General features: G+C 40.1%; 1 protein-coding gene across 5 annotated transcripts in view; it reads right to left on the bottom strand.

The window, feature by feature from the left end:
- The window catches only part of USP37 (ubiquitin specific peptidase 37), a 539,331-nt gene that overhangs the window by 77,748 nt on the left and 445,016 nt on the right, over window positions 1-16,567 (bottom strand). For all 5 annotated transcript variants that reach the window (XM_029605048.1, XM_029605049.1, XM_029605047.1 and 2 more), the window contains one exon: window positions 4,536-4,651. In XM_029605048.1, coding sequence (XP_029460908.1) covers window positions 4,536-4,651 — 116 coding nt within the window. The remainder of the gene's footprint in view (window positions 1-4,535; window positions 4,652-16,567) is intronic.

Here is a 16,567-nt window from a genome sequence, read left to right as displayed (position 1 = left end):
CCTTGCACTTATCCACATTAAATTTCATCTGCCATTTCGATCCCCAATTTTCCAGTCTCACAAGTTCTTCCTGCAATTTATCACAATCTGCTTGTGATTTAACTACTCTGAACAATTTTGTATCATCTGCAAATTTGATTATCTCACTAGTTGTATTTCTTTCCAGATCATTTATAAATATATTGAAAAGTAAGGGTACTAATACAGATCCCTGAGGCACTCCACTGCCCACTCCCTTCCACTGAGAAAATTGTCCATTTAATCCTACTCTTTGTTTCCTGTCTTTTAGCCAGTTTGCAATTTATTTATTTATTTAGGGTTTTTATATACCGACATTCTCGATATACATATCAAATCAAGTCGGTTTCCATATAACAAAACTGTCGCCGGTAAGGCGTTACATTAAACATGGTAAAGTTAAAGGGAGTACATTAAACAATAGACAAAGTATTGAACAGAGAACGTGCAGCATAACATTAAACAATCAACAAATTATTGAACAAAAGAACGTAGATCAATAAATATTAAATATTAAACGTAAAAAGATATATAAAATAAAATAACTATGGGAAGAGCATGAGCTAGAAAGCTGATGCTTCAAGAGATGGTTTTTCATAGCAGGTGGGTGGACTGTCCAGATAAGGTCCTGAAGGTCCTAAGTGTATAAAGTCGGTAGTGGACTTTATATTGTGCTATTTTGCTCTTTGACCTGTGTCGAATTGTTTCTGCGATTCCGAATAGGCTTGTCGGAAGAGCCACGTTTTGAGGTTTTTCTTGAAGGTAAGATGGCAGGTTTCAAGACGAAGATCTGGCGGTAATGAGTTCCATAGGGAGGGCCCAGCAGTGGAGAGTGCTCGTTTTGCTAGCGAAGTTTTAATCGGGGGAGCATATAAAGAACCTTTATAATTATATCTGATAGGTCTTTTTGATGTGTGAAGGCGGAGTTGCGAGGTAAGATTTAGGTGAGCGCTTCCCATAATATCCTTGTGGATCATTGATAATGTCTTGAAGGTGATTCTAGCTTTTATGGGAAGCCAGTGGAGGTAGAGCAGAATTGGAGTGATGTGGGCTCTTTTGTTGGTGTTGGTGAGTAGCCTCGCTGCAGCGTTTTGTACCATCTGTAAGGGTTTTATGGACGAAAACGGAAGACCTAGCAGAAGAGAATTGCAGTAGTCTAACTTGGACAGAATTATGGACTGGACTACTAAGCGGAAGTCGTTGAAGTGAAGGAGTGGTTTCAGATTTTTTAACACTTGGAGTTTGAAGTAACATTCTTTGGTTGTGTTGTGAATGAAAGATTTAATCTTTCATTAATCCATGAAATCCATGAAATCCATGAAATCCATGCAATCCATGAAAGGACATCGCCACCTATCCCATGACTTTTTACTTTTCCTAGAAGCCTATCATGAGGAATTTTGTCAAACGCTTTCTGAAAATCCAAGTATACTACCATCTACGGGTTCACCTTTATCCACGTTTATTAACTCCTTCAAAAAAGTGAAGCAGATTTGTGAGGCAAGACTTGCATTGGGTAAAGCCATGCTGACTTTGTTCCATTAAACCAATGTCTTTCTATATGTTCTGTGATTTTGATGTTTAGAACACTTTCCACTAATTTTCATGGCAATGAAGTCAGGCTAATCAGTCTGTAGTTTCCCGGATCGTCCCTGGAGCCCTTTTTAAATATTGGGGTTATATTAGCTATCCTCCAGTCTTCAGGTACAATGGATGATTTTAATGATAGGTTACAAATTTTTACTAATAGGTCTGAAATTTCATTTTTTATTTCCTTCAGAACTCTGGGGTGTATACCATCCGGTTCAGGTGATTTACTACTCTTCAGTTTGTCAATCAGGTCTACCACATCTTCTAGGTTCACCGTGATTTGATTCAGTCCATCTGAATCATTACCCATGAAGACCTTCTCCAACATCCTCTTCAGTAAACACCAAAGCAAAGAAATCATTTAATCTTTCCACGCCTCTTGCACATTTTTTACTTTAGTAGCTGCTCCTTTCAGTTTTTTTCAAACAATTTTTCTCATTTTATCAAAGTTTCCCTTTTGAAAGTTTAGCACGAGAGCAGTGGATTTGCATACTGTTCCCCTTCCAGTCATTAATTCAAATTTGATCATATTATGATCACTATTGCCAAGCGGCCCCACCACCGTTACCTCTCTCACCAAATCCTGTTCTCCACTGAGAATTAGATCTAAAATTGCTCACTCTCTCGTCGGTTCCTCAACCAATTGCTCCATAAAGCTATCATTTATTCCATCCAGGAACGTTCTCTCTCTAGCGTGTCCCGATGATACATTTACCCAGTCAATATTGGGGTAATTGAAGTCTTAACAAGAAAAAGGGGCCACAAAATTGTTACTTTTTAACACAAGCCTAAATTACGGTGTCAGCAAGCCTGTCGTTGTGGTTTTAACAAGAAACCCAACTGGCCTTCTCAATCATTCACCATCATTATTTTTCTTTATTAGTTTTAAAAAAAATTGTTTTTTTTTATTATGCATTTTTCAATTTTCTTAAAAAACAATCAACTCTCATCCATGATATATATATATATATATATATATATATAAATGGCAGTCTCTTTAACAGAATAGTAAACACAGCCCAAAAAAAAATAAATTTTTTTTTGAAAACTAATAAAGAAAAATAATGATGGTGAATGATTGAGAAGACCGGTTGGGTTTATTGTTAAAACCACGACAACAGGCTTGCTGACACCGTCATTTAGGCTTGTGTTAAAAAGTAACAATTTTTTAGCCCTTTTTTCTTGTTAAGGTTTATATTTGTGTTGCCATACTGACTCTCTTTGGTAATTGAAGTCTCCCATTATTACCGCCCTACCAATTTGGTTAGCTTCCCTAATTTCTCTTAGCATTTCACTGTCCGTCTCACCATCTTGACCAGGTGGACGGTAGTATACTCCTATTGCTATAGTCTTTCCCGACACACAAGGGAGTTAGCAAGTAGCACATTTAAGACTAATTGTAGAAAATTCTTTTTCACTCAACGCACAATTAAGCTCTGGAATTTGTTGCTAGAGGACAAGGTTAGTGCAGTTAGTGTAGCTGCATTCAAAAAAATGTTTGGATAAGTTCTTGCAGGAGAAGTCCATTAATTGTTATTAATCAAGTTTACTTAGCTAATAGCCACTGCTATTAATTGCATCAGTAGCATGGGATCTTCTTGGTGTTTGGGTACTCGCCAGGTTCTTGTGACCTGGTTTGGCCTCTGTTGGAATCAGGATGCTGGGTTTGATGGACCCTTGGTCTGACCCAGCATGGCAATTTCTTATGTTCTTATGGGTTCAAAAGGTTTGAATAAGTTCTTGGAGAAGTCCATTAACTGTTATTAATCAAGTTTACTTAGGGAATAACTACTGCTATTAATTGCATCAGTAGCATGGGAACTTCTTGGTGTTTGGGTACTTGGCCAGGTTCTTGTGGCCTGGTTTGGCCTCTGTTGGAAACAGGATGCTGGGCTTGATGCACCCTTGGTCTGACCCAGGTTGACAATTTCTTATGTTCTTATGAAGCAGATGGTCGGCTAAGATTCTCTTGGGCAAAAGCTGACCTCTGCAGTCTCCCAATGAGCACAACAGAGGTGATAGCATCACAGCTTCCACAAGAATCCTTGTGATCTTTCTCACTATATCCTCCCAAAAAAAGGCAACCTGGGGGCATTGCCACCACAAATGGAATAGCAGTAACATCTGATCCCAGCTTCCTCTTTACCTGCACACAATTCATACATTACTTAGAAGAGTCATAATCCCTTCCATATTCCCCACCTAACTGTTATTTGCTTTGGCTTGATAGCAGGACTATATGCCAATAGATGGGTGCTATAGAAAGGCAGCTCAACTGTTGCTTTCTGGGTAAATACCTTTAAAAAATATATTACACCTGTCAGGACAGAGTTTCCTACAGAAGCTGAAAAACGTCTCCAGTAAGCTGCTTTTGCAGTTTTACCCTAATCAGAATAAACTTAATGTTTCCCTGTCACTAGGCAAAAACTGAGCTATAAACATTATGGACTACAGATCCCAATGGTTGTGCATCACACACCTAAGACAATAAGGAGAGAGCGAGCTGTGTAAGATTGGGATTCACAGGTTAAATCCTAGCAAGGCCTGGTCTATTACAGTAGATAAGGTTAGTATAAACTGTAACTGACTTATGTCTGCAAAGTGCTTTGGACCCAGGCTCTATAAAAATAAAATAACAGTACATGTAAACATTTTGATAAACATTAACAACATGACATTAAGTAATTATTTGCTAAAATAGGTTTAGGTTGAATATACTGGGGACTGGAAGTGATTCATGTTTTGTCTATAAGTTGCTGAAGGCTCTTCCGATAAAATGTGGCTAAATTAGATTATAATGTGCAATAAATATTGCACTAATAATATAGTGCCAAAAAAGGCAATGTCTTTGCAGATCTTTGAGCATTTTTTAAACAGTAAAGTGGTTTGATAAATGTCCATAAATAATTTATGTCACAGAGTCTCACCTCAGCATTTTTCTTCAGCTCCTCAGCCTCAGCTTCAGTATACTCCATATCCAAAACATCCTCATTTCCAGAATCCTCATCAGAGCCTGTCCCATCCAGAAGAGAGCTGTTAAAGTCTATAGAGAAAGAAGACAGAGAAAGGTAAGATGCACATATAATATACAGTGCCTTGTAAAAATCTTCACACCTTTGCACATTTTTCATTTTCTGGTGTCTAAAAAATACACATCAACATGCATTAAAGAAGTTTTTTTCACTGATCTACATAACATACTCTACATTCAATGTGAAAGAAAAATTCTAGAAATATTCCAAAAGTAATTAAGAATAAAAGAACAAAATGATTTGACTACATCTTCCCAGCTCTCAACTCAATATTGGATGGAAGCCTCTTGCAGCAATAGTAGCCATGAGTCATTTAGGATAGATGTCTACCAAATTTGATAGTGGGATGGTGTAGTTTTTGCCCATTCTTCTTGGCAGAAGAATTTACGTTTTTTCAGGTTGGCTGGGGATCATTTGGGGACTACAATCAGGGGCAGATTGGCCTACTGGGGGATCTGGCATCTTCTGGTGGGCTGGTCGCTCCATTCATGGTTTTTTTTTTTTTTTAGCTTCCTGGCCCAAAGAAAAGGTTGGCGGGGACGCAGCCTGAAGAGAAACCTGCGCAGTCGTGACAGATCCCATGCTGATATGGTCCGAAGCGGGGCCTGTGCAGTCGCAGCAGAGCCCAACCTGTCGCGGCCTGAAGAAAGGACTGCACACTTGAGGCCCTCTCCCTCCCACCTCCCATCTTGTAGGAGCAGCTGGCAGCAGTGGACATCCTTCCACCTCTCTTCTGGCATTGAGGTGCAGTGCTGCCATCCCACAGTGGCCAAACACAAGGCCAGAAGAAAGGGGGAGGCCTGAAAGCTGTGTGTGTGTATACTTATGTGTATGAGAGAGAGCCTGGGTATCTGTATAAGAGAGCCCCTGCATGTATGTATGAGTCAGCCTGCATGTGTTTCAGAACCTGTGTGTATGAGAGAGCCTGAATGTGTATGAAAGAGCGACAGAGCCTGTGTATATGAGAGACTGCATATGTATTTCAGAACGAGAGAGCCTGCCTGTGTGTGAGTGAGCAAGAGCCTGTGTGACAGCATGTGTGTGTAAAGATTGTGAGGTCCCCCCCAATCCACAACAATCTGTGAGTGACTGGAAATCCAAAAATCCCAGGTATGAAGAGCTGGAGATTTTTAATCCTATTATTTTAAATTTTTGGGTGCTATTTCATGTGTCGCTGTTTGGGTAGTATTAGAACAAAATTGTGAGTTATTTTAATTACTAGATGTTCGTTGGCTGTTGCCTGCTTGACATATCTATTCTTTTTATTAGTATGTTTTTAAATTTGAATGATTTATATCTCTTGACTTTATTGCTAAATGTTTTATGAGGAATAATGGGAATAATGATGTTTCTGTTTTTCCATTGTTGCACTGTATTAGTAGTCAGATTTGTTGTGGTTTCCATGGCATCTGTGTGTGTGAGAGTGAACCAATTAGTATGTGTGTGAGTGAGAGAATGAGCGAGCCAATGAGCATGTGTGTGAGCAAGAGGACTATTTAAACAAGTGAGCATATGTGTGAGCCAGTCAGCATGTGTGAGAGAGAATATAAGGGAGTTTATGTGAGAATGAACATATATGTTAGAAAGTGTGTATGTATAAGAGAGAAGAGAAAGACTGTGCATACCTCCTATCCCTGATTAATCCATGACAATCTTAGGGTGACTGGAATATAAAGCTTCCAGGTATGGACAGCAAGGACATTTTTTTAGCCTTAGTTTTAATAATTGGGTGCTATTTGATGTGTCTATTTCAAAATATTTTCTTGATTGGAAATTTTTTAAAAAAAGCTATATATTTGTAATCATTGGATGTTCTATTCATCAGCTGCTTTGAAATATTCTTTTTATGAGTATGGTTTTATTATTATGATTAATAGTTTATATATCTTGATTTTGTTTGATGTTTAAAGAATGGTGATGTTTCTGTTTTTCCACTGTTGCACTGCACACAGAGTCTGTCTTATGGTTACCAATTCAGTTTTTGCTTGCGTGTTTCAAGTTAAACTTTATTGTCTCTTTATTCTGTATTTGGTGTGTTCTGCATGTATGACTGAGGCGTGGTATTCTGCTAGGGTGTAGTTTCTATTTAAGGATCTATAACAATTTTGCTTGTTCTGTTTTCCTAATATCAAGTGTATTGGTGTTTTAGGGTCTGGTGTAATATAGGAAAATTGGTTCTTACCTGCTAATTTTCGTTCCTGTAGTACCACAGATCAGTGCAGATTCCTGGGTTTTGCTTCCCTTCCAGCAGATGGAGACAGAGAAATTTTCACAGCCACTGGCACATAACCTGGCATAGTCCCTGCAGTCCTTCAGTATTAGTATGTATTCAAGCAGATACAGCAACACCTCCAATCATATTATGAAAACCATATCCCCCGGACGAGCAGAGGAGAGAAAATTTAACTTACAACTATAAACAATATTTCAAACTTTAAGGAAGACAAAAAAAACCTGTGCCATTCTTCAGACAATAAAGACAGACAGATCGAGTGGACTCTAAATGTACACACACCCCTGGATGGGACTCTGGACTGATCTGTGGTTCTACAGGAATGAAAATTAGCAGGTAAGAACCAATTTTCCTTTCCCTGTATGTACCCAGATCAGTCCAGACTCCTGGGATGTACCAAAGCTTCCCTAACCTGGGTGGGACTGTAAGAGTTCCACTCGAAGGACGCCCTCTCCAAAACCAGTAACTTCCGGAGACTGGACGTCCAATCTATAGTGTCTCGCAAAGGTATGTAAAGACTTCCAAGTTGCCGCTCGGCAAATCTCCTGTGGTGACACTAGCTGACACTTGGCCCAGGAGGTTGCCTGGGACCAAACTGAATGAGCCCTTAACCCCTCCGGAACAGAACGACCATGACAAATGTAAGTAGATCCAATGGCCTCTTTCAACCAACAGGCAATCATGGCTTTCGAAGCCTTTTGACCCTTCTCTGTACCATTCTACAGCACCAAAAGGTGATCCAACACTCTAAAGCTGTTGATCACCTGATACCGCAACAAGGCACGCCAGATATCCAAACGCCTTTACTCTGTAGCATGAGGCGAACCCGACTCCAGATTTTGGAAAGTTGGAAGTTCTACTGATTGACTCTAGTGGAACGCCGAAACCACCTTAGGCAGAAAAGATGGAACCGTCCTAAATGACCCCCAAAACCGAGATCCGTACGAAAGGCTCCCTGCAGCACAAGGCTTGAATTGCTGAGAGCCTTCTGGCCGAACAAATAACCACCAAGAATACCACCTTCAAAGTGAGATCCTTTATGGTTGCCCTTCTAAGGGGCTCAAATGGTGCCACACACAAGCCCTTGAGGACCAAATTAAGGCTCCAAGATGGACAAACAGTATGAGTAGGAGGACATAAATCCTAGCTTGCTGTTTTTGCTGACATTTCATTTCTGATGTTTCAATATGCATGCAAAGTTCGGGTGATGCTTACTTTCATATTTGAGCTAGATCTTGGTTGCTATGCTGTCTGCCATGAGGCCCATTTTGTTATGGCTTTGCTTGCTCCCAGTACTATGGACTTTGTTTCCTCCATCTTTCTCACTGAGAAAGTTTACTATATCTTTTTGTTTTCTGAGGGATGGTCCTGCATTGTTTGATATTCACTGTTTTCAACTGCTGCTTTCAGTTTGGAATACTGTTCTTCTTCATATAGTAATATCATGGCCTCTATTTCAGATATTCGTGTTGTGTCATTAAATGTTATTTATTTATTTGTTGACTTTTTTATACCGACATTCGTGGGTACATCATGCTGGTTTACAATGTAACTGTTAAAAAGGAGTGAAATACAAATAACTGGAAGGGGGAGCGGGAGCAGAGGAGAAGTTAGTGAACCTTCTCATCCTATCAAGTGTAAAAAAGTGTTAGCTTATTTAAAATCCTTGAAATGTGATGTGGTTAAGTGAGTAATGCTAAACAGAGAGACAATTTAGATTTTTATGGCGGGCATATATGTCCCCCTCTCAGCTATATAAGGCTGGTATATTGCAGTGGGAGCTGTGTTGCAAATGTATGGCTGCTAGAGGTACTATGGGACACCATTTTTGGGCCTGTCCTATTGTCCAAGGTTTTTGGGACAGGATAAGGCATTACTTGCAGCAAATACTTTCTTGCTCCCCTCCCTTTACTCCAGAGGGAGCATGGTTTGATTGTCCAGAAGTGTTTTAAATGTAAGGGAGAGGGTCTTTTCTTTAGGAAAGCTTAACTATGGGAAAAAAAGCTGTATTGGCAACGCGGTGCAATAAGGGAACCCCTGAATATGGGGAATGGAGAAATAGTCTTCATGCACTGATGCAGATGGAAAACATGGATACCACTCGATTCTTTAAAACGAAGTTGCGGTTTGTGAAGTCTGGGATAAGTATTTGCAGTCCCTCTCTCCTAGAGTGAGAGGTTTGGCGCTTAATTATCCTTGATGATATAAAGGATGGCACCCCTTTCTCTTTGAGATAGATCCTAAGTTGCACCTTGCAGCACAGTATGACCCCCTTTGGGAAGGAAAGTAAGGATAGGAGGGTTGGGGAATGTGGGAGGAGTATTCTTTGGTGAATCTTAATATCAGGGAAAGTGGACTGCATTGGTTGCGAGATGTTTGCATGCTGATTTATTGTTACAAAGATATGTTGGAGGTGAAAAATTTGTCTTGAATACGTTTATTTAATCAATGCCTGAGTGGTTTGACAAACTTATTGTATTTGAAGAGGGGGCTCAATAATTTGGTGTGCACAAGGGAACAGTGTGCACCAGAGTCTGACTGTAGACATTATATTGTTTAGTCTAACAATAACCTTAATAAATAATTTAAAGATATATGGCATTGAGAGTACTGCTAGATTAAAGAACTAACCTTGAAACTGCGGTGCTAGCAATCCTTGTGTAAGCAAAAGCAAAACAAAAATGTTCGCTATGAATCCAGAACAGTGACTTTTTTTTTAATTTATTTCTATTGGATTATCCTCTTGTAGAAACACTCTCCAAGTGGTTACAATAAAAATAAACCAATAAAACAGGAAAAGCAATTAAAACAAAAATGAAATGTCCTGAGCACCACTGTAAACACTGAAGCTTGTTTATGGTGACAAGTAAAAAGACCAGATATATTTTTCGAAAACTAATTTTACAATACCATACAGCTAACATGTGAAAAATTTGTGAATCCTTACTGACTGCATCCCACAAGCCAACCAATCCAGACTGGCAAACAGGGTGCTTACTGTCTATGACCAGCATTTAAAATGTTCTTTTTCCCTAAAGTCACATTCATGTTTTCATAAATATCTGTTTAGAACCATCAGTAAGATTGGTTCACCTACTGTTATTTGCTTCTTGGTAATGATGCTGCTCGTCTGACAGTTATGTACAGAGATCAATATTCAGATAGATTGTATTGTTAAGATTAGGACTTATCTGACCCCACAGGTTTTAGCTGGATAAAAGTTAGCCAGATAATTTATCCAGCTAAGTCTGGCTGTGCTGTATAGCAATCCTAAAATTAGCTTGATAAGTTTATCTGGCTATATTCAGAAGCATACCTAATTGGTAGCACTCCACTGAAAATCTGTGACAATTGCTGCAAAATATTGGTCCTCACAGTTTATTGAGACATAAGAAATCCATGGAGATGCAAACCAGATCTTACAGTATTAGTTCCATATATTTGCTTTCCCTGAAGTTTTTATAACTCAGTAGCTGACTGATTTTTCACCAAATTTCATTATAGATTCAAAATTCCTACCTCTTTTTTGGAATTATCTTTTTCTTGAGAGTCAAGCATAACTTTACAGAATATATAAAGAACAATAAAGTTAAGTTGCTCACCTGTTACAGATGTCCTCTGTAGACAGGATAAATCAGCTGCATAAATGGATGCTATCATCTGACAGTGCTGAGATCTTTATCTTTTTATCTTTATTCATATTTTTATACCACTCTCTACTGTAGCTGAAAAAGCTCTCTAGGTGCTCAAAAAAACTAAGTTTTTTCTGAGCATACGTAGGTCTTCCTGTGCAACTGCCCGCCATAAGACTCTCAAACAAACTCCATCAACAGGTGGGTTTGAACTCCTCTTCTTCCAAACAAAACCCTAAATTATAAGAATAGGCCCTAGGGGAACTAGAGTTCGACTCTAACCCTCAAAGAGACACTGGAGAAAAGACTGTCCAAATCTGCTGCTGCATCTATATTTTGTATGTAGGTAATAATGTGATGTGAATATCTGGACTAAACTTTAAATCGCAGCTTTGTAAATCTCTTTTAGAAAGGTTGACCTGACATAGGCTACTGACACAATCATGTCCCTGAAATCAAGAGCCCAGACATACCCTTCTAAGGCAGCTTTGGCACAAGTGAAGGATTTGTTGGTCTGCTATCCACTTAGTTAATGTCCTCTTTGATACTGTAATTCCAAGCTTGTTGGGGCGAAAAGGAGAAAAACGTGAGGTGGACTTTCTATGGTTTTAAATTTGCTCCAGACACTAGGAATCCAAGGTGTGCAGAGCTTCTTCATCTTTACTAGAATACAGCCTTGGGAAAATCTTAGGACAATTAATATTAAAATCTGTTACGAAGATAGCTAAGGGCTACCAACCTCCCTGCCAATTCCACTGGGATTTTAAATGCCATTTTTTCCTCATGTGGAGACAGGAAAAGACATTGCATGACAAGAACTACTGTTGCCCTATGTCCTAATATTTTCGTGAAGAGATGGGCCAAGTCCTTGTAGGATTATGGTGGTTAGATTGTGTATTTTCTGTCAAGAAGAGAAAGCTTTCCCTTGTATGGTATCCAGGGCAGCTCCTAGAATTCTGTTGGTTGTAGACTGAATTTTGGAAAATTGATAATGAATTCCATCAATTGAAGAATCTTAACTATACAGACATAAGATTCATGGAGAATATTGCTAAATATGAGCAAATCGTCTAAGAAGGGAAATACAAATTGTTTTTTCTCGAATGGGCTACTACTAATATGAGACTTTGAAAATACCCAGGGTGCAACTGAGAATCCAAAGGGAAGAACACAAAGTTGGTAGTGGTTGGTTACAATAGTGAACTGTAGAAACTTCCTATGAGCCTTGTGAATCAAAATGTACATATAGGCATCCTTTAAGCCCAGTGTGGTTAGCAAGTCAGTGATTTTCAAGTGAGGACAGATTGTCCTTAGGAGTTCACACTGAATAGGTACTTGTTTAGATTTCTGAGGCCCAAAATGGGCTGGAGGCTCCTTACCACATCGAGCAAGACACCTGGTGGAAGGCGCCCACCACTTTTAGTGCTCTTTCCAACGTGAGCGCTGTGTGTCGGCAGACCCAATGTCACATAGGCCGGTCAAGCCCATTAAAGAATTGTCTGGCTACTTCAAGGCCAGTCTTTGTCTCCGACTGCAACCACTTTCAATTAGCATCCTTCAGGTGAAGAAACAGACTTCGGGGGCTCTCCCCAGGCTGCAAGAATCACCGTCAGAACTGCTATCGGTATGTTTCTGGGGTATACCCAGCTCTCTCCAGGACAGCAGCCTTAACTTCATCATAGGTAGCCGTTCTGTCTGGGCTGGCTGCTGGTAAAGCCGCTTGACTTCTGTCCATGAGTAAATTATCCAAGTATGTATTCCAATTGGCTTTGGGCTGGTAATCCTCTGAAAGTTTCTCTGGAAGACTTCTGGGTCCTCACCTGCTTCATTTTAAACAGGGTGAGAGGTAACAGATTCCCTTGGGTAAAACTGACCACAGCAGTCTGCACGGCCTGTGCCACTGAGTTAACACTGTGTTTTATTTATTTATTTATTTATGCTTTTTATATACCGGTGTTCCAACAGAATATCACAACGGTTCACTTAAATTGCATTTGATTACATTGTATAATATTGTATTAACAGATTCTTATTTAAAGTAATTGTATCTAGTTTAATACTATTGAATAATCATAACATTCAAAGTTAACAATCTAATATTGATATTTACTGTTTCAGTTTTGAATAGATTTTAGTCAAAAGTTATTTGCTGTGCTGAGAAGAAGTAATATTTCTGGAAAAATAATGTTCATTAAGTGGCTTGTTTGATATTTCTTTACATTACGTTGAAGGCTTTTCTGAAGAGCCAGGTTTTAATCTCTTGTTTGAATTTCTTTTTTTCCATTAACAGTCTTAATGATCCGGGTAGATCATTCCATAGTTTCGGTCCTGCTATTGTGAACATTCGTTCTCTTATTTGGGTTAGATGAGGGTTCAGATTTGAAGGAACTGTAAAAAGATTTTTGTTTTGAGATCTGAGATCTCTTTGCAGGCTGTAGCTTTTTATTGTTATTCCTGGAGGAGATGGTTCATAGTTGTTTAGAATATTAAAGATGAGGGATAATACTTTGTAATGGATTCTGAACTTTATTGGAAGCCAGTGAAGGTTGATTAGCGAAGGGATAATATGATCAAATTTTCTAGTTCCTTTAAGTAGTCTTGCTGAAGCATTTTGGAGTTGGTGGCTTAATTGTGCTTGAAGGAAGGCCCAACAGAAGTGAGTTGCAAAAGTCCAGGTTTGAAAAAATTGTTTGTAGGACTGTGCGGAAATCTTGGAAAGTAAGTAATGGTTTTAGACAGTGTAAGATTCTGAGTTTAGAATACCCAGATTTCATTATTTTACTTGTATGTTTTTTCATGTTGATGTTTTCATCAATCTGTATTTTAAGGTCACGGACTTCATCTTAGGGTGTAATGCTGTCTAATCCAAGGTTGAGGGTGGGTTGTTTGAGATTTTTTTGTCTCTTCTTAGCCATATTATTTCAAATATGGAGTAGAGATCTTGATTACAGAAGACAACACGTATAGCTGTTTTTCTTCCATATCTTACTGCTTCAAAGGCAGGGGGAAATGAAGAAAAGATGATTTATATTCAGATAACAACCAACAAGGACTGAATTACATAGTCTGGATAAGCAAATAAGCATGGGTGTGGCTTGCTTGTTACGGCGGTTGATACCCCGAATCAATTAAGCATGATACTTCACTTGGAATACATATCCAGTGCAGCTCACTGATTCAACAGCAGGGGGGAATAAAGTAAAGTGGAATTATACTCAGACAACCAAGGACTAAATTGCACAGGCTGGGTAAACAAATAAGCGTGGGAGTAGCTTGCTTATTGCGGCAGTTACTACCTCTAACCAATTAAGCTAGATACTTCACTTAGATGCAGCTCCAGCACTACTCTCTACAGCTATAGGCGGGGGTGGAAGTGAAATAGAACCAAAAAGTTACTAAGGACCAAGAGTATCAGATAAGTATGAGAAAAAAATAAGTGTGAAAGCTTGCTGGGCAGACTGGATGGGCCATTTGGTCTTCTTCTGCCGTCATTTCTATGTTTCTATGTAAGGTGACTGATCGGTTACAATTACATGCACTACAATTTAGAATGATACACAGGACGATCCTTTCAGCTACCAGAGCATACAAGAGTGGGGTGGCCTCTTCAGCGAGATGATTAAAATGTAATATTGAGAATGCCTCACTTTTAAATGGGTTGTAGGAATGTGAGAAGATCCAATTTTTTTGGTAAGAGATTTGGACTCAATCAACAATCCCGGCCTTGTGCATTTTGGGGTTGTATTCAGATATGCAGGGATATAAAAAGGGGGAGATTATATTTTTGCTGAAAACTTGTTTGATTGCAAGAAAATTTGATGTTGCACAAGTTACCTTTGCAACGCCTGCTGTTGGTCAAGTTGAGTCTATATAGCATTTTGCAATTGCTGTTGCCAGGTAACAAGGTTCTGGATCACTTGCCCCATCTTCCCTGCTTTTTAAGCCACTTCCCCACTTGGTATCTCTCTCTGGCCAGGAGAGTGAGAAAAACAAAACAAAACAAAACAAAATCGTGATAATCCGTTCAGCCCTGACTCATTGCTTGACTCCTGTCTACTCAGGCAGGACTACCCCCTTTAGCCTGTTGTAGCTTCATTTGAGAGTGAAACTGCGAGGTCCCAGGAGAAAGAGAAGGAAGAAAAAAAACCCATAAAAGCAAAAACATTTTTGTAGGGTTTTTCTTTTCTCTGCTGTGGTTGTGGGCTTTGCCTGTGCATCCTGCTTAGGCAAGCAATTCCATGTCTAATACCAAATGTGATGCTGAGTGGTCAAGACTAGCTAGAGAACAGACTCTAGGCTGGACTCTGGCAATAATCTTTGTAAGTATCTTTATTGTTAATCAATAATAAACAGTTAGCTGGTCTGAGCACTTCAACAAAAACAATCGTAACTACAATTCGTATTCTGGAGGCTTGTCTCTCTTCCTGGGTCTCCTTCATCCCTCTGTCCCTGGTCTCTTATCATTGCTTGCAGGGCTCCACCCTATTCCACAATCCCTTGTGGGCTTGAAAGTTAAGAAGGACTGGTACAGATAGCTGTATCCAGTCCATTAAGGTATTCTGAAGGAGTTCCTTACATACAGCCAGCAAAATTATTTACATCATAAGATGGCCCTAAGCAGCAGCCAGGAAGCAGTCACAAAGGTAAAAAAAAAAAGACATTTTTAAAAGATCATTTGGGGCACCGCTTGAAGCCTGGCTTCCTGTTAGACATGGCCAAAAGTGAAGATAAATCAGACTCAATTTTTAGAAAGGAACATTGGTCCTCACCTGCTAATTTTCATTCCTGTAATACCACAGATCAATCCAGACAAGTGGGTTTTGCCTCCCTACCCAGCAGATGGGAGTCAGAGAAAGAAAACTTTAAGGTACTGCTACATAACAGAGATTGCCACCTACAGTCCCCTCAGTACTGACCTGTACCCAAGTCAAGATGTAACCCCAAAACCCCTTTCTTGGGGGTTTGCAACGAGGACCACACCGCAGCCCTACAAATCTCCTGAGGTGACAGCAACTGACATTCTGCCCAGGAAGTGGCTAGCAATCTTGTGGAGTGCACCTTCAGCCCCACTGGAACTTGACTGCCCCTACAAATATAGGCTGTGCATATAGCCACTTTCAACCAAAGGGAAATGGTAGCCTTAGAGGCCTTCTCTCCCTTCTTCCTGTCCCCATACAGGGCAAAAAGGTGATCAGAGCACCAGAACTATTCAACAGCTCCAGATAAAGGCAACAGAGTTCTCCTCACATCCAAAAGATGCAGCCTCCACCACACAGCCTACTGCTTGCTATGAGAGACCATGTGAGACTCGAGAAAGGCCTCCCTAACTGGGCACAAAAATTTGAGATCGTAGCCATTTCTTATGACCTCTAGCACCCAATGGTCTGAGGTACTCCTGGTCCACTTGATGTAAAAGCTGGACAAGCTGCCCCCTATGGCTTCTATGCAGGAGTAGGACACCCTGGCTTCCTTGTGTTGATTTTCCACCACAGGCCCCTTGGCCGGCACCATCCCTGGAGCCTCTACGGCTTCCACAAAAGGACTGCTTCGCAGACGCGTTGGAGGTGGTTCTACCAGACCAAAATCTCCTTGAATTCCTGAACCGGATTCGAGGGGGGAACACCTTCTTACTAGTGCTTATCCTCAGGCAGCCTGTTTCCCTTAGATTCCCCCAATTACTTCATCAGCTGATCCAAATCCTCCCCGAAGAGAAGCTTCCCTTTGAAAGGGAGATTACATAGCTGAGCCTTAGACCACGTCTACTGACCAATTGCGCCAAGACCATACTCATCGCTGATTTGCGAACCAAATCATAGTACGCATCGGCTACATAAGCCACTCCAGCCTCTAAATGAGCTGACTGCAGGGCAACATCTCCTGTCGAAGTCAGATCCTGTGCTTTCTGACAGGCACTCTGCATCAAGCTGGCACAAACGGCAGCCCAAAGACTCAGCGTGGGGACCTCAACATCTGCTTTAGGTGAATCTCCAACTTGTGGTCCTGCGCATCCTTCAAAACGGCAGCCCCTGCTACTGGAATGGTCGTCTTTTAAGTGACCACCA

Source organism: Rhinatrema bivittatum, chromosome 6 (assembly GCF_901001135.1).
Source record: "Rhinatrema bivittatum chromosome 6, aRhiBiv1.1, whole genome shotgun sequence".
NCBI classification, from domain to species: domain Eukaryota; kingdom Metazoa; phylum Chordata; class Amphibia; order Gymnophiona; family Rhinatrematidae; genus Rhinatrema; species Rhinatrema bivittatum.
This window is presented reverse-complemented; position numbering and strand designations above follow the sequence as displayed.